The 26,945-nt window shown below is 36.2% G+C and overlaps 1 protein-coding gene across 1 annotated transcript; it reads right to left on the minus strand.

Moving 5' to 3' along the window:
- Positions 1–1,427: 1,427 nt before the first annotated feature.
- On the minus strand, positions 1,428–26,545 carry LOC145662647 (NADH dehydrogenase [ubiquinone] 1 alpha subcomplex assembly factor 3). The gene is made up of 4 exons (XM_081728431.1): positions 26,455–26,545; positions 23,638–23,764; positions 9,266–9,410; positions 1,428–3,840 (listed from the first exon to the last, which is right to left on the minus strand). Exons 1-4 carry the CDS (start codon positions 26,499–26,501, stop codon positions 3,590–3,592), a joined length of 570 nt encoding a protein of 189 aa, XP_081584557.1. The 5' UTR covers positions 26,502–26,545; the 3' UTR covers positions 1,428–3,589.
- Positions 26,546–26,945: the final 400 nt, after the last annotated feature.

Here is a 26,945-nt window from a genome sequence, read left to right on the forward strand (position 1 = left end):
CATGTACATAATGGCCTACGAGAAAGTTTTTAAATATTAAAATACTATGGAAAATTCCAAGTGTGACCAAAAGTATATAAAAGGATGGAATATAGTAATCTACGTTAATTAAAACGGATTGTAGAACCAGATTGTCCAAGGAGTAAAATGATTTGAAAAAACAGTGCGTAAATTCCTCATCTGCAGTGATCAATGCTTACATTTTTCGGTCAACTAACTTTCGTAATCGTAATCACGCGTGCAGGAATTTCGTGTCTCGGTCGCGGATACGTACGAAAGGGGCCTAATCAGTTCATCCACAAAAAATTATTTCAGTGTTTGTAAAATGTGAAGTGTTCATTATAGTTAAAAGGTTTGAAATATACGTATCAAATATATATTCTTCGGGTGTTAATTATTACACCAAGTAATGTCATTGTGAGAAAGTGAAAGAGTGTATGTTATGCAATGATATTTTATATTATAGGCTAAGTATTGTGAATGCATATATTATTATGTTTACAGTTTCCGCAGTGTTACAGGTTGGTATCTTCCTTCACAACATATGAAGTGAGAATATATATCACACCCAATGTTCCCCAAACTTCTGACCGTACGACTGCGCAACCACTATTGGGAACAATCGGCTGATTCAGCTGGGGTGGACATAGGAATACCACGAACAGGGTATTAATGCAATCCCAATAACCCATGGTTCGAATCCCGACTTTCACTATTTTGTTCTCTGTTGGTTTATATACGTACTTGTGGGTAAGTATCATCCAGTCCAAAAATCTGTTTCCTTTCATGAATCAGTACAAAAACGTTCAGGAATCAAACTCAATACCATTAAATCTGTTGTCTCAAACAGTAACTCACAGGGACATACGGAACTGAACCCTATACCCTTATAAACTATGCTTTTATAGTGTTGATTGTTTTCTTAAGAATGAATAAAATTTGCTTCGTAAGGTCGGTCGGTGACCGAAACATTAGAATATTAATTAGTTTCTTACCTCAGGCTGCAAACAGCGTCAATAATACAGCAAATTAGTACTTTGTCCTAAGATATTCAATTATATTCAAATAATTGGTAATAAATAAATAAATAAATAGCTTGCTTCTTAAATAAACCTTAAATTCTGTTACTTTTCTTATTCTTTGTGTTATTAGCAACGTCGTACACATTTGAAAAACATGTATCGTATCTTTCGCTAAGCCGTTTCCCTAGTGAGCGGTACAGACATTTTCCCCTGTACCGACCTGTGACGTACAAATATGGTGGTCGTTGTTTTAAACGCACGAGTAGCAGACCGGAATTCAATCGCAAATTTCGACTAGTTAGAATCGTCGCATGAGCGAAAGGAAGTGTTCTCCGTAATCAGCTAGCTCTGAAGATTTTTTTAGAGCAATAAAAAAACTCAGTGGAAATGTCCACTGTAGATATGTCTCATTTTGTGCAATTTCTTTTTATTATTATAAGAAGTCAACGGGATTACAAGCTTCTTCGTCGGTTAGTAGTATATTATTACTTATAAGTTAGCTGATTTATTATACAACATAATCACATATCTTTGTTAAAGCTAAGTGAAAGCTGTCGCGAACTAAACTACTACTGTTGTAAGTGTTCATACGAGATTTCTTTAAACAGCATTACATTACTTCGTGGTCTACGCATATACGAGGAAACTTGACAGGAATATTTACACAATACTAGTTTAGTTCGCAATAATCTTATAACATTATGCTCTTTTCCAAACGCGCATACAACTGATTATTACACAATCTGGGAAGTACCTTTCAAGATGAAAATTCGTCTTATAAATGGGTAATAATAGACTTTGCCTCACAAAAAGTGCTTATATTGTACTACATAGATATTAACTTTGAAAAAATTCGTTTTAAATAGGACTTTTTTTATTTTTTTTGTAGCTGATGTCTGTTTATATCTTGAATAGTAATTTTATAATTTAGAAGTAGCTGAACCTGCGCTCTTTACATAGCGCATCATTCACATATGAGCATGAATCTCATTGTCATTCCTCACAACATCTGTACATGTCCCTTTACAGACATAAGTGAAAGACGTCTTAATAAAAATCGGCAAGGGGTATCATAAAGGGGAAATTTTTCGATTATTTTTTCAATATCTCGCACTTTGCAAAATTGAGCCTACTTCCGGTTAGAGTTTCAAATTCATGTATGATCAGTGTTTTCTTCCTTTTTGCATGCACTATGTAATAAGCAAATATATTACATACACAATTAATTATAATGTCACTGATACATGGTATTATTAAGTAAAACACTCCAAACAATAGAGATTCATCTTAGACTGGAGAAATGGTTATCCTTCGTTCTTCATTATCATTTTGCCATGAAACAAACGCTTGAGAGATATACAACTCCTGTATAGAAATATGTGGTGATGGAATGTATAACTCGTAGGATATGATGTTTTGCTTTTCTGAAATTTCAACATTTCCAGTGCACCCATAAAAAATGTAATAAAGAAATAACGCTCATTTTTTAAATATTCAATTAGAACTGGAAAATCTACACAAAATTTGGAATCGACTAGCGAAAACGGCACGTTTCTAGCATTTGTGGTTTTCGAGATCTCATTATCGAACAGAATGGAGACAAACATATAAACTTTTCTTGGTCACAAACATATAAACCTAGCATTTTAATATACAGAATTAACTTTAAATGGGGATTACATAAGAATACTGCATGGTTTATAACGCTCAAAATAATTAAGAACTTTTAAATGAAGTCCACAATTTTGGAAAAGTATTAACAATTCGAGAAATATTTCATTTGGACACTTCCAACAGAATCTACCTTAAAGTAAATAAACAATAGTGCGAATCTGTCCTAACTGTTTTAGATAGCCATATTATGATTATTCTACTAGTAAATATGTACGTCAGCGTACACACCAAATGCCATTTTTTGGTTTTCTTGACAACTCCTGTATTTAAATGGTTCCTTTATTCACATGACACTGAGTCAACACTAAAAAACTTTAAGCTTACACTGGGAATCGAACACAGGACTATGGGGTTGCCGAATAAGGATGATAGATATTATGGTACTGAAAGTTCTACAATTAACTAATAACTACAATAAATCTGTCTTAATCTTTTTTGCATAATTGCAATAATTTAACCTTTTTTTTCTCAACTTCAAACTTGAGTTGGAATTATTTTAATTTCTTCTCATTGGTGTGTTTCTTTGTTCATCTGTCAGCATAAAGCAATATAAAATAAAGAACTTTAATTTAACACGAGTTCTGAATATGTCCTCCCACCAGCAACTGAATTCAGGTCTGTTCTCATTGGAGGTTATTTATGCTTTTATATCTATTGTGTCATTCCAATACAAACTTTTACTGTGCAACTATGAATGCATTAATATTAATATTACTCAATTATAAGGCTGATTTTCATAAAAACAATTTCATTACATATTTACAATCAATTAAATTGTACACACTTTTCCGTTCACATTTCACATACGCACCTATTGAAAAATAATGTATCTCACAAATATAACCACTATGACTCTTGCTCTTAAATTAACTTTACATTGTCACTCACTCAAACTAATCTTCTATTTCATAAACTCGCCGATGTCGTAATTTTGTTTGAGCTATATCATCATCTGTAACTTGAATAGTGTTCGGTGGGATAAACGCACCAGCCACATAACGACCTTCCGAATTCAAGAAATTAAAAGTGGAACAAGCTCGTTCGGTTGGCAGAACCTCCATACTTATTCTATGCTTTGCCATTGTCTTGTGAATGAAAGGATTCAATTTATTACCTGGATCTCCGATACCAAGGACTAAAAGATCTGAAAAAGAAATAGATTACTTTGTAAACAATAGATAAAAATACATAATAAATATTAGCTATTCTGTCTTATTGCCAAACGATCATGAACGAAGGCACACTGATTTGCTGCTCAAATAACCGTAGTAGTGCTTTTACGCACAGATCATCAGTAGAAGTATAACTGTCCTATAGAGCAACAATATAAAACTAAGAGACTATGTCGACACTTCCCTTAATGGAGTTCTCCATAATACTTTTTTTTTTTTGCCCCTGCAAAAACATATGCATCATTACGGAAAGAACCCTCTCGTTTACAGACAGGAACAATATTTTCCCTCTCTCCTCCCCTGACAAATTTACTCCTCTTTCCCTTGGGGCTTGTATCTTCCCCTGCAACTTCAAAGGTAACGAAATAAACGATTTTTGATTTACGGTAAAGTTTCAGCAATAAATATTCCCCCTCCTTCCGAAAATCCTCCCACTAACTCGAATACTGGACACAGAATTTTAATATTAGCCCATATTGACATTTATAATTAGTGTATTTGGTGTATATCATACAATTATCACACGTGTTGTGAGTAATCTAAGTTTATGTAGCCTCTCTGCGACGGACACCTCTCATTTACGGAAAATAATCATGTACCAATGAAGTCTGTTATTCACAGGTTTCACTGTATAATGAAAGCCAATAACAAGACATATTACGTAATAACACTACAATGAAGTGCTCTTAGTGATAAAATAGAAATATTGCGTGTGAGGATGCATTACGATGAACTTCCTCGTAGAACCAGTTCAACTGTGAAAGGTGTGTGTGTTCTACTTTTAAGTTGGGAAGATGGCTGACTTCTGATTCCGCGAGTGCTATGATAAAACAAAACTTTTTTTTTTTTTTTTTTAACGTACTAGTGAAAAGCTACGGTCAAAAATACATCACCGACTGCCAGTGATGAAAACTTTCCGGAAAATTTTGAAACGGAAAATTTTCTGGAAAATTTTCCGATTCATAAAAACATACTCCACTTATTCCTGCATCGTTGTTTAGTCGAGATGTGAGGTGGAAAATTTTCTTCCATATTTTTCCGGAAAATTTTCAGTTCTTAACAAATATCAGTGATCAATTAACAATTTGTCAGTATTCATAAAATTGATTGAATTCATATATAGAAACGTTAAAAAGTGAAAGATCGTTGAAAGAATCTGAAAATTTTCATGACTCAGACAATTTTCAGTACGATGTAGGAACTAGTGGAACAATTTTTCATGAATCGAAAAATTGTCTGTCCTGTACAATGAAAATTTTCCGGAAAATTTTCCGATTCATAAAAACATACTCCACTTATTCCTACATCGTTGTCTAGTTAAGATGTGAGGTGGAAAATTTTTCTTCTATATCTTTCCGGAAAATTTTCCGTTCTTAACAAATATCAGTGATCAAGTAACAATTCGTCAGTATTCATAAAATTGATTGAATTCATATATAGAAACGTTAAAGAGTGAAAGATCGTTTAAAGGATCTGAAAATTTTCATGGCTCAGACAATTTTCAATACGATGTAGGAACTACTGGAACAATTTTTCATGAATCGAAAAATTGTCTGTCCTGTACAATGAAAATTTTCCGATTCATAAAAACATACTCCACTTATTCCTAGTTGAGATGTGAGGTGGAAAATTTTCTTCTATATTTTTCCGGAAAATTTTCCGTTCTTAACAAATATCAGTGATTAAGTAATAATTAGTCAGTATTCATAAAATTGATTCAATTCATATATAGAAATGTTAAAAAGTGAAAGATCGTTTAAACGATTTGAAAATTTTCATGGCTTAGACAATTTTCAGTACGATGTAGGAACTAGTGGAACAATTTTTCATTAATCGAAGAGTTGTCTGTCCTGTACAGTGATGAAAATTTTCCGGAAAATTTTCCGATTCATAAAAACATACTCCACTTATTCCTACATCGTTGTTTAGCCGTGATGTGAGGTGGAGAATTTTCTTCTATATTTTTCCGGAAATTTTTCCGTTTTTAACAAATATCAATAATCAAGTAACAATTCTTCAGTATTCATAAAATTGATTCAATTCATATATAGAAATGTTAGAAAGTGAAAGATCGTTTAAAGAATCTGAAAATTTTCATGGTTTAGATAATTTTCAGTATTATGTAGGAACAAGTGGAACAATTTTCCATGAATCGAAAAATTATCTGTCCTGTACAGTGATTAAAATTTTCCGGAAAATTTTGAAACGGAAAATTTTCCGATTCGTAAAAGAATAGTCCACTTATTCCTACATCGTTGATGTGAGGTGAAAAATTTCTTCTATATAGAGAGAGAAAAACTGTGGTAAAAGTTTATTTCCCAACTTGAAATACAAAATTTTCCGGTTCCCGAAAGGTAATTGGAAAATTGTAATTTGTTGCTGACTAACTTTCCTCTACTGAAATTCAATTTTGTAGCTCTATGTGCAGTTAAATATAGTGGAAAATTTTCCACCTAACATCACTATACATACTATCCAAAATTGTCAGGCCTATGAAAAGTGTTTTCCACTTGTTTCTACATCGTAATGAAAATTTTCCGATCTATGAAAATTTCTCTCACTTGTTTCTACAGAGCAATAAAACTTTCCGATTCAGAAAACAGTTGTTTTACTTCTTGCTTCGAAATGATGAAAACTTTCCGACTCATAAAAAATTCTTCAATTTTTCCATATAAGGCAGGAAATATTTCGATTCATGAACAATTGTTTAACTTGTTCCTACATAGTACTGAAAATTCTCTGAGCCATGAAAATTTTCAGATTCTTTAAACGATCTTTCAGTTTTTAACATTTCTATACATGAATTCAATCAATTTCATGATTGCTGAGGAATTGTTACTTGATTACTGATATTTTTTTAGAACGGAAAATTTTCCGGAAAAATATAGCGGAAAATTTTCCGAAATGGAAAATTTTCCGCCTCACATCACTACCGATTGCTCAGGATATCTGAAGACAGAAAATTACTGTTTTATAAAGCAAAGTCAGTTGTCCGTTGTATGTTTCGTATATGTCACAGACTCGCTGAAAAGTATGTGCACAATTTACCTCTCTCCCTTTAACAAAGTGCACATTCCTAGCCATTCTAAAACAACGGAAGGTTACAAATAGTTATGTTTATTACCGTTTAGAAGAAAGAACCAAGAACAGTATTGGCAGCAACAAGAACATTACCATATGAGTAATTTTAATGTTTATTGGAGACGACCTAAGACAACGGAACGGAGGCATTTCTAAACATTGCTTTTCAACCTCCAATCCGCAGCCCTGAATTTACATTTACTTTTATTTGTTTCCCCGATTTAGTTTTCAGGGTGTCCACACAATTTGGCGAAAAAATCCCTGACATTTCCCCGACTTTCCATGACCAACGTTCCAGACTTCCCTGATCATTAAATAATTAAAAAATTAGAAAAAAGCAAGAAACCCTAGTCTCCACCCTCCTCATATCTGGCCTTGTTCTCTCTTCACTTCTGTTTCTTTCTTTTTGCAACTTTCTTTAATACAAAAGAATGTAAATTTACAAACATATGCATTACGCCAATATTACATTTACTATTTTATAAATTCAGTAACTGAACAAAGGACCTAAATCGATTTTTCCCGGACCAATCTGTCATTTCCCTGACTTTCCCTGATACATTTTTACTTCCCTGACTTTCATGAATGTGGACACCCTGGTTCTGCTAGTAAATAAAACTTATGAAATACTCGAACTTTAATTATAAAAAGACAGATAGCATAGCAAGAGTGACTTTACGGAAATGCACTTCATAAGAGCAATTTTCTTTTACGGAAATGCACTTCATAAGAGCAATTTTCTAACGTTTTCAATTGTTTTGTTTTGTTTCAGTAAGTGCTTACCTGACGCCTGACTAATTAACTCTATGGCTTACGAAACCCAAAGACAAATCGTCACAGTGAATACTATTCTATGTTAATCCAATTTAGTCAGAATCGTCGTTACCAATTACCCTAAGACATTGCTTTACATTTACTTCCTACTTTTCACTTCGACATTCTAAATGTTCTTTCGCAAAGGGTTCCTAACTACAACCTATGTATCGCCCGAGTTTTTCTCATGTAAGGAACATGTTTATCTTCTTGAACATTCGGTGACGACTACATGTTGTGAATTCCGAATCATGTCACTCCATCCACTCATTTGTTCTAAATATTTTTCCCCAAAATTTATTTGCAACTATCTTAAAGCCTGTGTTTTTATCACTGACCTCCACAACCATACAGTACAATGGAAAATATTCCTTGTATATACTTTCCTTTTTAATTTCTACGACATTATTTTCCATGACAACAAATTTGACACAGAGTAGTAGCTCCAAACTCCATTTAATCCACTTTATATTTCTTCACTAATGTTTTTGGTATTTGAAATTCAAATCACTCGACTTATTTTACGTTATTATTATTGATTACTTACTACATTTCTCTTTTATTATTAATGCTTCCGCTTGTTGTTATATATTTAGTTCTGTGTACACTAACTTCAAATGTGATTCCTTCACAAGATTTTAAAAGACGCTTGCATTTTGGGAGTAGGGCATTTCTTTGCTTATGAATTACAGCTCTTTTGCTATTCCCACCTTACTATTTGTTTTACTAAGTTATGCCTTCGTCAGTCTTACAAAATTCCTGGTGATTCCACTGATATCAGGCCGCTATATCATACAACTTTTCCCCTTAAAATCGAATCACACGCTTTCTTAAACATATAAATAGCTAGTGAATTGTATCACCATATTCATACTTACTTAATTTTGTCTTAAGTAGGTTATTTGGTCCAATGTTGATCTATTATGTCTGAAATCACATAGCCGATCGATTCCAACATTGTTCTTCAGAATTCCTTTTGCTTCTTGCTATATCTTATTAAAACTGAGATAATAATACAGAAAACCCAGTTCAGGCACATGGAAGATAAAAGCCCATGCAATTAATGTAATTTTATACATTAACAAAAACAAAGATTACAGAAACTCCTGATTATTATAGGATGGTTAACAGAAGCAAGAAGTGGAAAGAGAGAGAGAGAGAGTATGTCAAACAGATAATACAAAACTTTTGGTGTTCTCTTATCTTTTCCCATTTCTTCTATAATACGCTGTGATAACGATTTAATCATAATCGAAAATCTTTTCTATAGCTTTTATGTGTGTGTATGTTACTTCTGATATTTGTTTAAATATATGATAAAAGTTAGTAATATAAATTACATAATACAGTAATCCCTTTCTCCCTTTTTTATTTATTTATTCTTAATTTTACCCTTCTCTTAGCATAGGTTTTCGCAGCATCTTTGCAAATATACATTTAAAAGAATAAATGAAGCCAAGTCCATCTCTAGTTAACTACGATGCCTTATTTATTATACTATACCTATTCTAGGTTCCAATACGGAGAATAAGGATAACGAATCTTCACTAATATCCTCTACTCCCTTCACATTCCAACTAAGTACCGATCTCGGGAAGACAACTACGGGTCCTAAGATGAACATACCATTATTTAGACGGAAACCAACCTGCAATAGATAAAAATTCAGCAACGTACAGGGATAATACTCAATAAAATTTTCTGAATGAAACTGGGGTGGGTAGTGGGCATAAAGTGAAATAAGGGTAAAGGTAGTTGTTATCTGCACACAGCTACGCAATTTTCAATACATGCACAAATAAGAATGTCAGAGCTTTAAAATAAGATAGAATGAAGCTACAAGTGATAATGAAATATTTATTCGTTGTGAAATGTTCCCTTTCAGTTCATACATCACCATTTCTCGACAGAAAGCATCCGGGAAACTTTTCACGTAGTAAGTCCAGAGTAATAGGTAAATTCGAAAAACTACATGTTGCTACCGTCACAGTTTAATCTTGCTACAGTCGGCGAGAACTATCTTGGCAGTGACGTCAGCGCTCTCAGTTGCAAGCCTATCAACTTACGCTATTCACAAATAGTGCTTAGATGGCACACTGAATGCTTCACACGTCACGTCGTAACTGCAATTTACAATAATGTTGGTAGCAAACTAGGGAGAATTTAGATAACAATGTATTTGTATTTATATAATACTAGTATATGCGTGTATTGTTATGACAAAGAAAGAAAAAATAAGATTGCGCTAATAATTATTAGAATATTTTAAAATGTACACAAGAAATTATAGCAATGAACGTAGAAATATTTTACTCTTAACTTTAGTCTATGATTGGTGAGCACCCGAGATCGTCTGAATAGTCGCTATAAGTTCCAGGTCCGTCTTCCCGATCACTATCTGGTTCTGAATGGCTTCCAACACTCACAATTAAATTGTCAACCTCTCCGTCCATAAGACAGTCCTTTTCCAGGCAAAACTGTTCCCATTTACGCGAGTTTTCAACAGCCTTCCCAGGCCCGTATCCAGGGGGTCTAGGGGGGCCGCCCTCTAAATTTCTGCTGCCCCCCCAAAATTTTCACGGCAGGCTTGCAAATTAACTATAATATGGTTGGATCGCGCAGCCCCTAATTTCAGCCGGCCGGTCTAGGGGGGTCTAGAATCTACATTTCTTTGTCTTTTTTTTTTTTTGTATATTTGGTCTTGCTTTACCGGGTGTTACGACGGGTTGTTTTGTATTTAGACTTTTCTCCTTCTCTTTCACAATTCGCCACACGGATCTCTCACTGACACATGTTGCTCGGGAGGTTTTACGAAGACTGTCAGATTTATTATTGTTTGCTACAAAAAAGTTGTAATAATTAAAAACAATGTCTCTTGCATCACTATGCAACGGCTTGTCCTTCTTTATGGTACTATCACCCATTCTTATACACAAAATTTCGAGAACGAGAACCAAACAAAGGATTGACAACTCTCACAAGTCACCACACACTGTATATCCCTATACAAAGAAGAGACACGCCTTTCAGTTCATTTCATTTCGCTTTTGTTTTTTGGTTTGTTTGTTTGTTTGTGTGTGTGTATGTGTTTCCTGGAAGCGATGTTCTTGTGTACTATCGGTAAATGTTATACTCTTCGAAGCTATTCACTAACCCCCATGCTCTGTTTCCACGACCTCTGTTTCCACCATCCTCTAACTCAAGGACCGTGATAGGTAAAGACATGGGGTTTCTTTAAAATAAACGTTGGACTTCCCTTTCCATTTCGTCCATAGCATGTTTGTGTCTATCTTCAACAAAACGAAAGTTTGTAGCATGTTGAAATCTGGATGTTGTTAGAACAGAATAAAGCATAAATGGCTATCATTTAAAATTATTTTCCACATACTTATAACATAAAATTCAAATATAAAATAACCATATTCTTCATGAAGGTTATATACATATAATAGCAAAAAATGTACCATTTGTCTCCTCGAACTCCAGCTATCGTTATAAAGATGACAAGTATATTTGTTAGAAACGAATCTCCCATATTCGGTTCATTTCCTTTCGCTTTCCTGTTGTAGAGAACGGAGCTTGCTTTTAAGTTGGTATTTGTGTTCTCGCATTTTCTCTTTCCTGGGATTGGACGTTCAATTGAACGAAGCGTCTGCTTTAACCAGTGGGATGGCATTTGAGCAATAGCGGTGACAACGTCACTGCCAGGATAATTCTCGGGCACTGTAGTTCAATGACTGTTACCTTAACACGATTGCAAAGTTTTGACGTTCTTATTGGTAAATTCTTTACACGATTGTTAAATGTATGATAATCAAATTAAGTTCTTTCAATCTTTATTACATAATTTTAACAGCTATCTTATGCTAAAAGTAAAATATTAAAGCAAAAACATACGTAATTCACATATATAGAATTTGTTTGTTTTAAAAGAAAACAATGCCTTTTAAATCTACCTACAACTATATCATTCAATGTCTCGTAGTAAAAGTTAAATGTAAGATTTTTGTGAAACTATCCTGACCAAAGCTATCGGGTTCGGTCCACACATTAGGTTATTCTTCATTGCACTGTAAACTAGTACCCCTACAACGCCAAATAAACAGAGGGTGCTATTCTACTACATGCTACTCGTGGGAGAACTTTTTAGTTACTATTCCTTCTACACCCAGTACAAGAGATGTGTAGTTCGTGAACAAATACTATCTGTACTCAGTGAACTACAGTAGCACCTGCTAATTTGCCCTCTCCCTAAATTAGTCATATTTTTTTGTGGAACGGCAAATTCCTATAAATATATATTCTGATTACTCTGAGGTTGGCTACCTGCGTAGCTTGGAACTTATTTGGGAATATTATAACAAGTGTGTTCCTATATTTCGAATATTAAAAGTATATGTGTATCTTGGCTACGTAAATCAGCATTATTCTTTGCAACACATTTCGCAACGCTTTCGTATGTTCAATATAGAAAGCAAAATATGCTGTATCTATCAATGAAAATTCACAAGTATCCGTTTCCACAATAACTATATACTGTCCTGGAGACTTCACATCAATCCACATTATTTCTAAATCAATACCATTTCACCAATTTTTCCATTATCATCCACTTTCATTTATAATCAGTCTCCTTTAGCCTTGAGAGACTAAGAGTGGGACGTTAAACCAGAAATTTAATTTAATTTCATATTATTCTGGGAGTAGAATAACCTGACTGCCACTCACATGAAAAGATGTCAATTTAAAGATTCAAGTATAAGAATTAAACACAAACAAACAAAAATCCCTTACTATTTTTCCACGTCTGTTTTAGGCAAGTGAATGAATATACCGGCGCCTTTTCCCAACGGGCTGATTCTAGATAATTCTCAAAGCAGGTTACAACTTGATCTAATAGCACTCAACATTTATAATATCTTATTGAAAGTGTGAAACCATGGATTTCTTTCTATTTTTCTCAAAGCATTTTTTTTTTTTAAACTTTAAAATTATAATGTACGCATGTGCACTAGATAAAAGAAAATTGTCATTAACAGGTGGTTAGTTGTCATTATTTTCAATGTCTACAGAAAATATTTTATTCTTTAGTAGTAGTCCTAAGTGTATTTTGTAGCAATGAATTGTTTGTACTTTTCAACCTGAATAATTCGGTACAGCGATATTAAATATACTGGAGTAATTTTCCTAGTATATTGAGAGTGAAAAGAAAAGGAAAATATTCCAGAGTAATAAGAGCAACTATTTTATCTACTTGTAACTGTAATTCCTGAAAATACTTTGTATTTTCTAGTTTTCGGACATGTGACTGGCAGCTAAGACAAAGTGTTCCCGCACTGCTCTACCCCGGCGAGTCTGTTTCTTCTTATTTTCCCCGATGTTTTCAATGTTTTTCCTGCCGTTTTTATTCTCCGTGAACAAGGCTTTAGGAGAGAGCCGAAAGCTACGAAGTACAAAGTATTTTCACGTACAGAATTACAAGTAAATAAAATGAGAAAAAAATATGTTGTACGTGGAAGAAGAGAAAAGTGAAGCTAGGAGTGTGAAAAGTATTGTGAGAAGTATCCGTTACTAAAACACAACTTAATAAAAAACTTCAAAAGTTACAGAATGAATTTTAGGCAAGCGAAAAGATTTCTTTGCACAAATATTTACCCTGAAATCTGAAGAACATAGCTAAATAGGCAGAAAAATACGTAACAATCAAATATCAATATTTTACTCACTAGCACACATAAGCATTAATATATCAAGAGGATAAATGAAAAATAATATTGAAAGTTTATTGCCGCTGACATGAGTCTCAACACAGGAGGCACAATGGCTTAGTGGTAGAAAGTTTACATCTGGTGTGTGGAGCTCCTGGTTATATCCCCAGTCAAGTAAGTTTGTGGTGGGCAACATCTTGTCCGTGGGTTTTCTCGAGATACTTCCGTTTCCTTCCACTTTCTCATTCCATAGTCATTCATTTATCTTAATCATCGTCTCCCTTAGCTTAAAGGGCATAGTCGTGGGACGTTATACTGAAAAATTTCATTTTATTTTCATTTAAGTCTCAAAACAGTAATTAGACAAAAGGGGGAAAAAAATGTTTCAGTAATCGCACAGAGTTAGAAGAACAATCTTACTCTCTATTCCAATGTCTCTATCCTTTTGTCTTATGACGGAACATCTTTTCACAGCATGAAAATTACATCTCTTAACATCAGTTTAAAACTTTAGCTTGAAGTACACAATTTACGACAGAAGAACCATCTCCATAAAACAAGCCTTGTATGATAAAAGCATGGGCGAATTCCAGAACAGGTATGGTAATTTCCAAGGAATGGTTAAATTACTTAAGATTATTGCGAAAATACAGAAAGTTGATGGCTTCAACTTGGAACTATCTTTAGTATCCCCTTCGGGCACCCACAGAAAGTATTTTTTTTCTTTCTTAATTTAGCCTGCCGACTGGTTGAGGTTGGTGAAATGATCATCTCAAACCAAAAGGAGGAAGAATATTTCACTTGATTGAATTTTAAAATAGTAACTCCAGTCACTACTCTATCACTCAATTTCCTTGCACTACCAACTTGTAAAGTACATAACTCACTCAACAAATTCAATTTCAGTTTATATCACTCTTTTCTCTCTACACTATTTATATCTTAGCCAAAAGATGCATCGGTATACACAACTGTTTAACTGGAGTTTAAACAGGAGTAATGCTAATTTCGAAAAGAAAAGAGACCAACAAAAATTCATACGAATCATTATCTACATTAGAGTATAACCCTGTACTATCGAACTCTTACTTTGGTGAATGTTAAGAATGTCCTGGCTTAGAAGCAATGCATGGAATTTGAGTTACTATTGAATAATTTGTTGAAAATATCACAAAATTATAGAGAGATCAACAACTGAGACACTTATGACGCCTAAGGTAAATTCATAGAAAGCTTGATCAAAAAACATCCGCAACTGCTAAAATGTCCTTTTATTTTAAATGTATAGTTTTGCGCAATTTTTCAAGATGCTTCACAAGGCTTTCACTGGAGTAACGATCAAGTAACGATACATCCATTCAATGTACTACAGAATTCCGCAGACTTCTCCCTTATCACTGAAAATTTGGTTTGTCATATCGGATTGCTTCAAAAGTGATTCGAAGTTAACGTATTGCAGATAGTGCTTAGTGTATATCTGCTGGACAAATTCAGTTCCATAAATATAATAAAATATACTTTCCTGACGGAGCAGCAGCAACCTGATGATGATGATTTTCACATAGTGGACATTTTAAGTACTCAACCGAACATCTGAGTGTATACATGATACTTTTATTCGTTAGAAACTCTTTCAGATTAAGAGTTTATGCTTTAGGATATCAATAAGCCCAAGAGGATTATTCAAAAATATGGAAGGAAATGATAGCGTTTAGTACCTTTTCTTTATATTATCGGAAAATAAGAAGAGCTGTCTTTTCGAACTTTCCCATTTATATTCTACCATTTCCAGACACTTTTTGTGCCTAGACCAGACAGATTAATGAACCCATGAATGCCTCTCTAGTCGGGGTAAGTAGCATGGTACTGCAATTCAACTCTCTTGGAGGTGAAATTAGTGTGGTGGGGAAAGGCTTATAGTGGGAATTGATCTTGCGTGATGGTCTGTGCACAGATTTGAAACCCAGGACGTAGTTTAAAGACGACGGTAACGGTAGGTCCCGTCCCCCATGACCTCGCTGTTCATAAGACGCAAAAACCAAAAACTGAAAACTCAATGCCATTTTTTCCGTTACGTATTCGAAGTATTTTTCTTGTGGGGGAGAGTTACAGAAAAGCTAAGTTTGTTTTAAGTTGAGTATTGTATAAAATGCTTATACTACTACAATCAAATCATTATCTCTGGACAGTATGAATTCACCGATGTTGTAATCTGTTGGGCGAGCTTCCTCGTGGTTAAGCGGTTAGCATACGCGCTTTCGGGTTGGGAGGCCCGCATTTAATACACAGCGAGAGCTCAAGTGGTTCGGATTCCATCTTAAGCTGGATCTGGAAGTCCACGTCTCATGTAGCCTCGGTGTTGAAAGGGATGCTAAACTGAAAATCAAATTAAATCAATTTCTATACTAGTTAACTGTGGCTACTTCTTTACCCCCCATCTTTATGAGAGCATTTTAGAATGGATGGATGAAGAAATATGAGCCGTTATAGAAGTCAAAAATAAAGAATGGGGCAAGTTTTTACTTTGCTTATTTCATTCATTTTAAGCGATTCTTCGATTCAGTGATTTGTTCTTTTAGTTCCGGTTCTACTCTAGGTATCTGTTCCATTAGATTCATTACTGACATCGAGTCACGTGGAAACGTGGTGTCATACTGTTGATGCTATTTTGTTTGAGCGGAGAAGTATGAATATGACTTGATGTCATTGATGTCAGTGTTCTGTTGTTCATGTGATTTGTTCACGGGTGCATTGCTCGCGTGTAAGTTTTGTAGTGTGTTACGGTGGCACACGACTAATGGGGTGGAAGTTCCTTTTGACGAGTTATAGGTTCGGTTTTCGTGTCGGATATTACAGTTCAATAGAAACTGCAATGTATATGGAAAAAATATGAACAGTACGAGTTGATCGGCTGAAAGAGAAGTATGTGTGCTATAATCGTATTTGTTTTGGTTATAGCAGTGCGGAAGAATATTTTTTATTCATGAAGCATACTGCAGAACTATCTTCACCAATATAAAAAATCAGGTACTTATTCCTATTTTTTCCCATAACTGTAAGATATTTAGTAGGTTTGGGTCGGGAACCTGTTTCCTTTCAAATATATAGTTTTGTGCAGTTTGCAGAGTATATTAGTTTTGAATTCTTTATATTGTAATAGGGGTTTAGGGGGGCTTGGCCGCCTCATGCATATAGTTTGTTTGGCTCCCTTAGTAGCAATCTGAAAATGTGTGGTAGTTTTCTCTGTTACTGTTTTATACACTGCATATTTCAAGTTCTAATAAATTTAGAAGTGTGTTACGATGGGAAGTTAGCATGGTTCTAAGTCTATCAGTATCTGAATCTGCAGTGTTTAAAATAATTATAGAAACATTATAGTTTGAACCACCATGATTTCTATCCGATTCGATTCGTAACGAAGTGGTTCCTGGTGATATTGAACGAACCAGTTCCCCATTAATCGATTCATTGAATGAAATGATCAAAGTAAGAACTTGCCAATAATGGATAGCTCCCACCTAACGAAGACGGAAATTTATTCTTATTCGTGAAGTAATCTTGAGTCTTGTAGTTTAGAAAATCACGTTAGTAAGACATATCTCTCTCTCTCAATGTTTTGATGCTCCAGGAACTCGTCCGCTGAGCAATACAGACGGTTAAATGGGTATCTATACTTGTAGAGATGAATGGTCCAGGATCAATTTGGGCACAAAATAAACAAACACAATAGAAACAATCACTTCATGTGGAACAATAACTATGTCGAAGAAACTATATGTTACAAACTGCGATGAATAACATGAGCACTGCACTGTTGATCACTTTGACGCCATTACAAGTCGTAGTTATTCACTATGTAATATTGAAGCAGATGATACAGAACAAGGTGGTTTTTGTTAGCTAGTAAGAAAGACACTGTTACGGGGCTTGTGAAATAAACAGAATGAATGATTGTGTTGAGTATCGGACGGTAGCCAGGCGTTAGAGAGCACTGAAAGGTCAGGTGGTCAATAGAACCTTCAGTTAGTCCACAATAACACAAGCGTGAGGGGCGCTGCTGTTGTTTATATTGCTGGATGGGAGTCTGAGCAGTATGTAGACGAAGGCGAGAATATAAACAATGATGTTTTCTTGTCCAATTATGAGGGGCCTCCCATTTTCTCGTGGTGGGAGTCGGTTCTAGTTGCCAATAATAAATTCCTGGTCCTGATCGTTGTTGTTGTTGGTAGGTTCGCCATTCGGTTTGCCGTTTCTGTAGCAGCATCTCGTCGAAAGAAGATGCTGGGAGCCGGAGATCTATCGGTGTGCCATGTTGTGTTGCATATCTGCTCAGGATATCGCTAACTTCGTTCCCGGGGATGTCGCAGTGTGCGGGCGTATGAATTAACGTAACCACTTGATGATTATTATGTAATATTCGAAGCTGTTGGCGAATATTGATGTGTAACCATGTATTGGCAGATGCCCATGGGGTTCTACATATTCCTTGTAACGCACTAAGGCTATCACTACAAATTCCCACGTTAGGTAGTTTTCGTTGTAGGGCGACTTTCAATGCCGTGCGAATTGCCCAGCTTTCTGCTAAATAGATGGATGTATTCGGTGGAAGTCTGTGAGTCTCTGCGTAATTAAGCGCTGGTATATAAATTCCTGCTCCAACCACAGATCCATGTACGGTATGCTGTTTAGAAGCATCCGTGTAAATTAAAATGGTATTTGAGTGATGAGATTGAATGTGGTGTTCCCAGAGATGGCGCACTATCTGAGGCTGATTGGATCGAAGACGTTTGAAAGAGACCACCGGTTGCTCAAGTGTGGGAGAAAATAGAAGAGTATTGTATTGTGCAGTATAACATGGTAATTTCGGTCCTCGATGTAATTGATTGAGCCAGTTATGAATACTAACGAATGCTCGATATATCCAAGGTAGCTGTTTATAATATGGAAGTCTGGTATGAAGGTTGCTATTGTATAGGAATTGTAATTTTGGTAATAATAGGGAGGAGGTGCAGCATATGCGTTGCAGGAGGAATTTTTTAGCCATAAAATATGTTTTCACTGGGAAAGGAATTATTCCAGCTTCTTCTAAAAGTGCGGAGGAAGGTGCCGTCTTTGGTTGTCGGAATATAATTCGCTGTGTTGTGGCTTGAAGGCGGATGTGATGTTCGCTGATCCGTTTGGGTAATGGAGAAAGTAATATTCCGCCATATTGAAGTTTTGCATCCACACATTGAGTACTGACTTGTTGCAGGGAGGATATATCTGTTCCCCAACCCTTGTGGCTGATGCAAGACAGCAACTTAAAATAAGGTTGGGCTTTAAGTGCTATTGTTTTGAGATGATGCTTCCAATTTAGTTTAGAATCGAGATGAAAACCAAGATATTGTAAAGTAGGCGTAACTGGTAAAAGAGTGTTATTTACCGTGAGATGGATGGGAGGTTGAAAACGTTTACGGGTGACGAGAGTGCAAGAAGACTTCGCCCAGTTGACTGACATGCCGTTTTCAGAGGTCCAGGAGTGAAGTTCTAAGAGAGCGTCGTGCAAAATGCGTATCCCGTCCACTATGTTGGAAGTTTTGACATATAACAACATGTCGTCACAGTATTGTTGAATACGAACCAGTTGTCTAAGTCGTTGATGGAGAGAGAGTGTGTATATATTAAATAAAGTGGGACAGAGACTAGAGCCTTGAGGAATACCCAATGATGTTGAACGATAAGAAGAATATCTGTTATGGTATTTGACGCAGATGCGACGTTGTACCAACCAATTATGAGTATATCGGAGAAAAGGTGTAGGAAGGTGGAGTTGTGCCATGTGAGTGATGAGGCGATCGAGAATGATAGAGTCATATGCATGTTCCAGATCAAGTTTAACGGCAATCAAATACTGTCGATGTTGGAATGTGTTCCAGATATCGAGAAGAAGAGCAGCAACCGAGTCCAAAGATGACATGCCTTTCCGGTAACCAGTTAATGTGGGTGGGAAGACTGAATAATATTCCAAGTGCCAGTTCAATTTAGAGAGGATGATCTTCTCAAAAACTTTCACGACGCATGAAATAAGAGTAATCGGACGATAACTCTGAGCCAACCCGATAGGTTTGTGTGGTTTAAGTATAGGGACTACCGCTAAATCTTTCCATGAAGATGGAATATGTCCTGTCCTCCATATCTGAGAGTAGATTTGAAGAAGTACAGATCGACCATATGGAGATAGGTCGTACAAGTGTTGATATCTAATCTGATCTCTCCCAGGAGCTGTGGATCGCCGAGCAGTTAACACCAGATTCAATTCTTGGATGGTGATATTCTTGTAGATTGGTGAATCACACTCCGGATCAAGAAGAGGTTGTATAGTTCGTCTGTCATTCAGTGGTTCTGGAGGCGTGAGAAGGCGATGAAATTCATCAATCCAAGGCGGTAGACTGTCAGTAGGAACTGCGCGTGGAGGAGATCCTGAAATTTGGTTCCGTATAAACGTCCAGATAGAAGACGAAGTAGCCTGTGGGTGGAGCGTGGCACAAAATTGTTGCCAGTGTTGTTTGCGACATTGCTGGATGTATCGTTTATACATCGCTTGGGACTGGCGATAGAGTACATATGTTTGTTGACTCTTTTCGTTAAAAAATGCCTTTTGCTTCTGTTTACTATCATTTAGGAGTTGTTGGCAACGTCTGTTCCACCAAGGAAAATGGGAACGGGATGCTTGGGTTCGAGTCTGGCCAGGAATTTGAGAAGTAGATGGGGAGGCTTCTGATGCTGCTGCTTCTATAATATGTATGAAAGAAGAGGTGTTGATAGGAGTGACTTGTACTGAAAAATACCGGAAAAGTTCGTCGGTCGCATTCTGGTATGTTGTACGATTGTATGATTGAGGAATGCGAGAAACGGTTAGAGCATATGGCGAGAGGTGAGCCTTGGGCGTTCTCGGAAAAGTAATTCCTTCAAGTGTAGTTATAATAGGAAAATGATCGCTGCCACCTGTATATCCATAGACACTCCAACTATGGTTTGCATACAGAGCAGAACTGAGGATGGTGATGTCAGGCGCACTGGGATAACCATTAAGGTTCGGGAGGCGAGTAGCAGTCCCATCATTTGCAATGAGGTGAGTTGTATGGTCCATAGCAGCGAGAAGGTTCCGAGCAGCTACGTTGGTGTAACGATTGCCCCATTTTACACTTTTACAGTTCGGATCACCCCCAATAACACAGGGACCTTGGATTGAAGTAAATAATTGTTGCCAGTAATGAGTTGTAGGAGGGCTGTCTGGTGGGGCGTAGATGTTGATAAAAGTGAGTCCAGCACACAGCACTCCGAGCACTTGTATTTTGGTTGAGCCGGTTGGTGGAAGTGTTGATATAACACAAGCCGGTAAGGAGGTGTGGATACCCAAGGCGATCCCTCCGTAGTGGTCATCCCGAGGACGGTGATAAACTCGGTATCCAGGAATTCTTAAGTTGTCTTCAAGGCGGGTCCAGGTTTCTTGTAACAGTATGATAGCCGGAGTAAAAAAAGCGGCATATTTGCGATAAAAACACCTCCTTGCCACGAAATTGTTGGAGATTCCATTGTAGTATTCTTAACTGCTGCAACTGAGTCATTCTTGGATATGTTCCAGAAAGCGAATAATTCGTAGTAGTAGCGCCTGTAAATCTAATGCGGTAAGTGGCTGGGTGTCGGACTGAAATTTGGGAGTTAACTGATGCAATTCCTGTAATAGTTCTTGTTTCTTGGCATGACTAGTATCACGTTCTTGGTTCCAAACTGGCTTCGAAGAGCTGGTGTACAAGGTATCTCCTCTGAACGTGCGAGTTCGTCTAACCGGAGTGGATCCTGTAGAATCTAGTAAGGCACGTTCTTCTGAGGAAGAGTAATTGGTTCAGGTTGGAATAAACGATTGTTTCTGTGAAGCCGATTGGATAGAATCATGTCCAGTAGGTCGTCGTCGTTTTGGAGAAAGAACGTGGCGATGTTCGTCGGGGAGTTCTATTTCTTTACGAGAAGGAGGTCGTTGGGGTTTGGGAGAATAGTGGTAAGAAAGATTGTTAACTTTCGTGGAAGAGGAAGGAATTGGCTGGCGCTCGGGTGTGAGCTGCTGAGGTAATGCAAGGAGTGGGGAGTAGAAATTAGAGGTAGGTACACCCGAAGAAGGGTTAGGAGATGAGCGCTGCAATGGAGGTACTCGTTTTTGCGCTTCGTTATAAGATAATTTTTCCAATACCATGAGTTGATTAATGCGCTCATGTCGTTTCCGGGCCGGGCAGGTGCGTTCAGTGGCTGCATGCGGTCCGTGACAATTGATGCAGCAAAGTGGCTTGGTGCAATTGTTAGTATCATGTGAATCTCCACATTTAGCGCATATTGTTTGTTTGGAGCGGCACCCAACTTTTCGGTGTCCCAGGCGGAAACATCCCCCCCAGCACTGTTTGACTGAGGGGATATACGTTGCTACTCGGAATTTCGAATAGTAGAGCGAGCATTCCTCTGGCAGATTTTGAGAGGCAAAAGTAAGTACCACTGTGGTGGTGGGGACAAACTCATTATCGTGCCGGCGATGAATGCGGCGGATATGCGTTATTTCTGCCCTACTTTTTATATCTGTTTTGAGTTCGGCATCCGTTATGTCAGTGTCCACCCCTGTGATCACGCCAACGGAATGTGTGGCGTAGGTTGGTATGTATGCTTTCCATCCGTTTCCTCGTAGAATCGGGTTAGTCAGAAAGTCATTAGCTTGCTGTCCGGTATAAAAAAGCACTTTAATTAGATTTCGTCCCGTAGGTTGAAAGGATTTTATTCCTGGAACCTTATTGTGAAATAGTAATCTACCCAGACTTAAGGGGTGTTTTCGCCCAATATTTGGATTGGTATTAGAAGAATGATCAGATGTCACATGCACTACGAAATCAGGAAAGTGATGGTTTTGGTACAGATTCACCGGTGGTATAGTTTCAACGGTGACCTCTGTCGCTATAGGGATTGCAGAATCAGCAAATGTAGTTTCTGTGGGAGGGTCCGTGACCATGGAATGTGCAGGAGGAGGGTCTCCTCCCGATTGTTCAGCCATAATTAACACTTCCCTATATCATATAATGTGTAATATGAATGATATGTATCACTGTCACAAATAGAACAAATTAAGGAAACACGTCAATTAATAACACTCAGCACTTCACTCGCGATTATGTAATCACTCGACTACACAGTACCACGCGCGAAACCACTCTGATCCATCAACTCCTAGTGATAAGACATATTTTGTCTGCTTTACTTTCTATTTTCTATTTTATACCAGTGCTGCCAGATTATGACTTAAACTGAAAACTGATGAAATAACTTTCACTGTAAAAGTTACGTAATATCGTCAACTATTTATTATGTTTTCTATATTATATCCTATTTCTCATTTAAATTATTTTTGTCCATGTTAACTCTTTAATGGGTAAGCATTGAAAGCATTACCATTAAATTATTTAGTATCTTTTTATGGTTGAACCATGTCTTCCTGATCATAATTTCGTAATTTTTAAAGTATTTTTGTACTTTGGTTTAATTTAGAGCGACATTTTCATAAAATAGGTCCTATGTGTAGCTTCTGAGCAGCATTGCCCTATTATGATAAAATATCATAAGAATACTCTCAGTAATTAGCATCAGTTTCGTTGAAATATTTTCCTACAGAGCAAGAAACTACAAATTAAAAAAAAAAAATGATAAAAACTCGCGGAACGCAGGAGATAAAGCTTCATACAATACTAAATTTGACTGTCCCTGTTGATGAAGATTAGAAGTATCTAAACAAGCGACCCGCAAATCATGTATATGAATATTGTAAGAAAGCAATAATGCCAATTAAATGTTAACTGAAGTTATAATTCGTGCGGATAACGTAACAGAATGCGATGTTGCTTAAGAGCAACACTGCCCACAAAAGAGTTAAGATCATCAGCAAGATGCTGCTTCACTGAGTTTGAAAACTGCTACGGCATGACCAACATACGTGTTTACGTTATATCTACGATATGTTTGTGTGGAAGTTTTCTTTGCATCAAATTGAATTTCAAACAGATTGTTTTTCTTTCTCAGACTTTTCCTTATAGAAGCACATTTGCATTACACTTATCAACGGCTGCCACAGTTTACTTTAAAATTACACTCACTTACCTCTGAATACGAATCGATCATAAGACCCATACCAACTTCTTGATTTAAGATGGTTACTGTAGTTTTACCGTCTGGGTCATAACCATATCGACGAATTGGCTGTTTCCACGAATTCCTTAACTGCTGCCTAGAAGAACCAAAGACAAAGGTAACATCTAAACCATCATTTTATAGGGATATACATTCGAATTACAATCATGTTTGACAAAAGGTTACTCATATTTATTTAAAAAAGCTTTGTACGCCCTTAGATAGGCAAATTTCATATAACTAAATAGCTAGTACCTTTCATTTTAAAAACTATATTTTTTTCCCCCATTTTTTATACATCATGTTTATTGTTTATTACACTGATCAATTTACTGGGTTTAATGTTCTGTTCAGGCGAACAGCTATACATTTAAAAATTAAAAACTAAAAATATATTCTTATAAAATGAAACCATTTTAACTTAGGAGAGCTGAGTGCTCCCTTCATATTCGGATAAATTTATGATGTCTGTTCTATATTCCACCCATTGAATCTTCTAGGCTTGCACCTTCTTATGGTAGATAACTGCGAATTTCCTACAGTTTGTACTCTTTTTTCTTGTTTCAAATACGTAAAATGCAACACGTAAATTATGTAAACTGTTAAAATTGTTTGTTTAGCTTCCACCCGAATATGAAAAACTGAAATGAAATCTTTCAGTTTACCTGGTTTAAGCTACTCACTGAGCAAAACAATACGTTTATGGTAAAAAATATTAACGTGTAACAGTAATATATAATAACACATAATAGTTATGCCAACTATCCATTTTGGTTTCATTAGAAGATTGTCTGGTGAAGTCAAAGTGGATAATTGGCGAGACTGCTACACGATAAAATTTTTTACAATACGGTAAATGTATTATTTTGCACAGCGAATAGTTTACATCAGATTAAATCTGTTAAAAGCAAAGCTTGTACAATGAAAATATAACATTCAGTTTAACGTTTCAGGTTTATGTCCTTTAGACTAAGAGAGGATGATGATTAAGGCAAAGTGAATGATAATGGGAGAATCGGTGGAATGTGGGAGAAAACGGGAATATCCCGAGAAGAGCTACGGACACGATGTTATCCACCACACTTACTTGACCGGGGATCGAACCAGGGACCCGATGCAGCAGAGCAGAACTCTTACATTAAGCCACTGTGCCCGCACTAATATTTTGTAAAAGCAATGCAGGGAAAGAGTTCCAAAGACAGTAGATTAAATTTTCGGTACAGGACTGATTAAGAATAGGGGGTTATGTTTGGATATTGAGGCCAAAAGAAATGAGTCAATGTTACATACAGGTAAGTGATTCGTGTGTAATTTAAGAGGTCAATGGAATTAAAGAAAGAAAGAAGAAAAAAAAAAACTACGAAAGTAAGGTATGCGAGACTATAGACTATTGGTAGCTAGCGGAAGCGAACGTAAGGGCATATGAATAGTGACCTAACCTAACCAAACAAAAAGACACCATTTTTTCTCAAAAAATGCTGACCCCATAAACTAAACATATGCCACGAATAGTCCGTCACAAGAATGGTAATTTTACGTTTAAAATGAGTGTGTGCATATCAAAAAAGATCGTGTAGGATATTGAATTCCGCTTTCGGAAGAATTTTTTACAAGGTAGGAAATTATTATTTCATATTCACAAGTGTGAAACCATTACAAGCACTATACTAGGGTTAAAATGAATGAGTGTATATCAACGAGGCTTGTGTTGGGCATTTATTCCGAAGTTGGTCATCCGCCTGGTTTTCGACAAAAAGCGTAGTAACAGCTACGGAAATTTAAAAATTATCAATTTTTAGGACCGTTTTAAAAGTATATAATGGACTAGGATAGCATAAAGATAGAGAACTTTTGACCCATTTTGTTAAAATTAGAGTATAATTTCTCGTCTCTGCAAAAAGACATCAAATGAAGAGTATCTGTACATCTGCTGCCATGTTCGGAATACAAATGCTCGTTACTTTCTCACAATTCAACCATGCGGTAACCTTGAGCGAAGTAGTTTCTACCGCTTGACGAATAGATTCATGTGCATAACCGCTAATAAAAAAATTAAACACAACTTGCATGGTCTCTTTATATATTATCAAGCCCACAAACGAGCAAATCCATTTCTTCAAGCTTAATTTGAAAATTTTGCTAGAGACGGATGACCAACTTTGGAACTCAAACCCTATGCTGCATACTAATTTCCACCGGTGGAGTATTTCTTTATGTGAAAAACCTGTACTTTACGTTTACAAGCTCTAACCTATATGACTGTATGTCTTTTGCACTATGCTCATTTAAGAGCATACTCTCCGCCTCTGACGCGCCTGCTCCCTGCGGACGCATTCCCTGCTCTAAATCCGTTACATCGCATTCTCGCTTTTAGTGCCCATCTAGCATAAGCTAGTTTGAGATATTTGAACAGCAGAATTCATGGAACACATTCGGAGTATTATGCACGTAAGGGGAAAGTGCCCGTAAAATGAAACTGCTTCCATGAATGCAACTTCTACCCTGGAAAACGAATTCTAACGCATAGCGAGTGAATTTCGTGGAGAAATAATTGCACATAATAGGATAGAACGTAATAATTTCCAGGGCACATCAATTTGCATACATATTATCAATCTGTTCGCAATTATTTGGACAATAACCAAAGTAATAAAACTTCAGAATGTCAAGCAATCACATAAAGCAAGAAAAGTGAAAGAAAAGAAATGCTCTTTTAATCTGTCGGACTGTTAACAATTTGCACCAAATTTTTAACGCTGTTGTATACTTCATTAGTTAACTATGTACCTAATATAAAAACATGTAAATCTGGCCATCCCACACAAGGCAGCCATGTTTACAAATAACCAATATTACCAGGCCAGATTCAAGTTTTTTCTCACTTAGATGTTCTTATGTTTAAAAAGTTACATTCTGATTTGGAAAATTTGGTGCAATGTGTCAGTTTGGTTTTCTTGTTTCAATTTCCTTCTCTAGAGGCAAATGAAGTTTTAAAACACTACATTTCGCAATGCAGGTTAAGTTTAGGTATACCACTCGAAATAATTGCTGAAAATTATAATTCTACAACTTATTTTTTTTGTTCTCCAAAAGATTTTACTGGGCAACATGACATTACCCCATTTATAATAGACGAAATTCAACGAGGCCATCAGAAATAATTCGTGGAAAACTACAATTATTTTATGTTTTGCGTATAAATATAGCATCCGAATTTGAGGAATAAAAGCTACATTGCAAAAACACAAACCAATCTTTGCTAAAAGTCCACTAAAAAG

This window comes from Thermobia domestica, chromosome 10 (assembly GCF_964235325.1).
Source record: "Thermobia domestica chromosome 10, izTheDome1.hap1.1, whole genome shotgun sequence".
NCBI lineage: Eukaryota > Metazoa > Arthropoda > Insecta > Zygentoma > Lepismatidae > Thermobia > Thermobia domestica.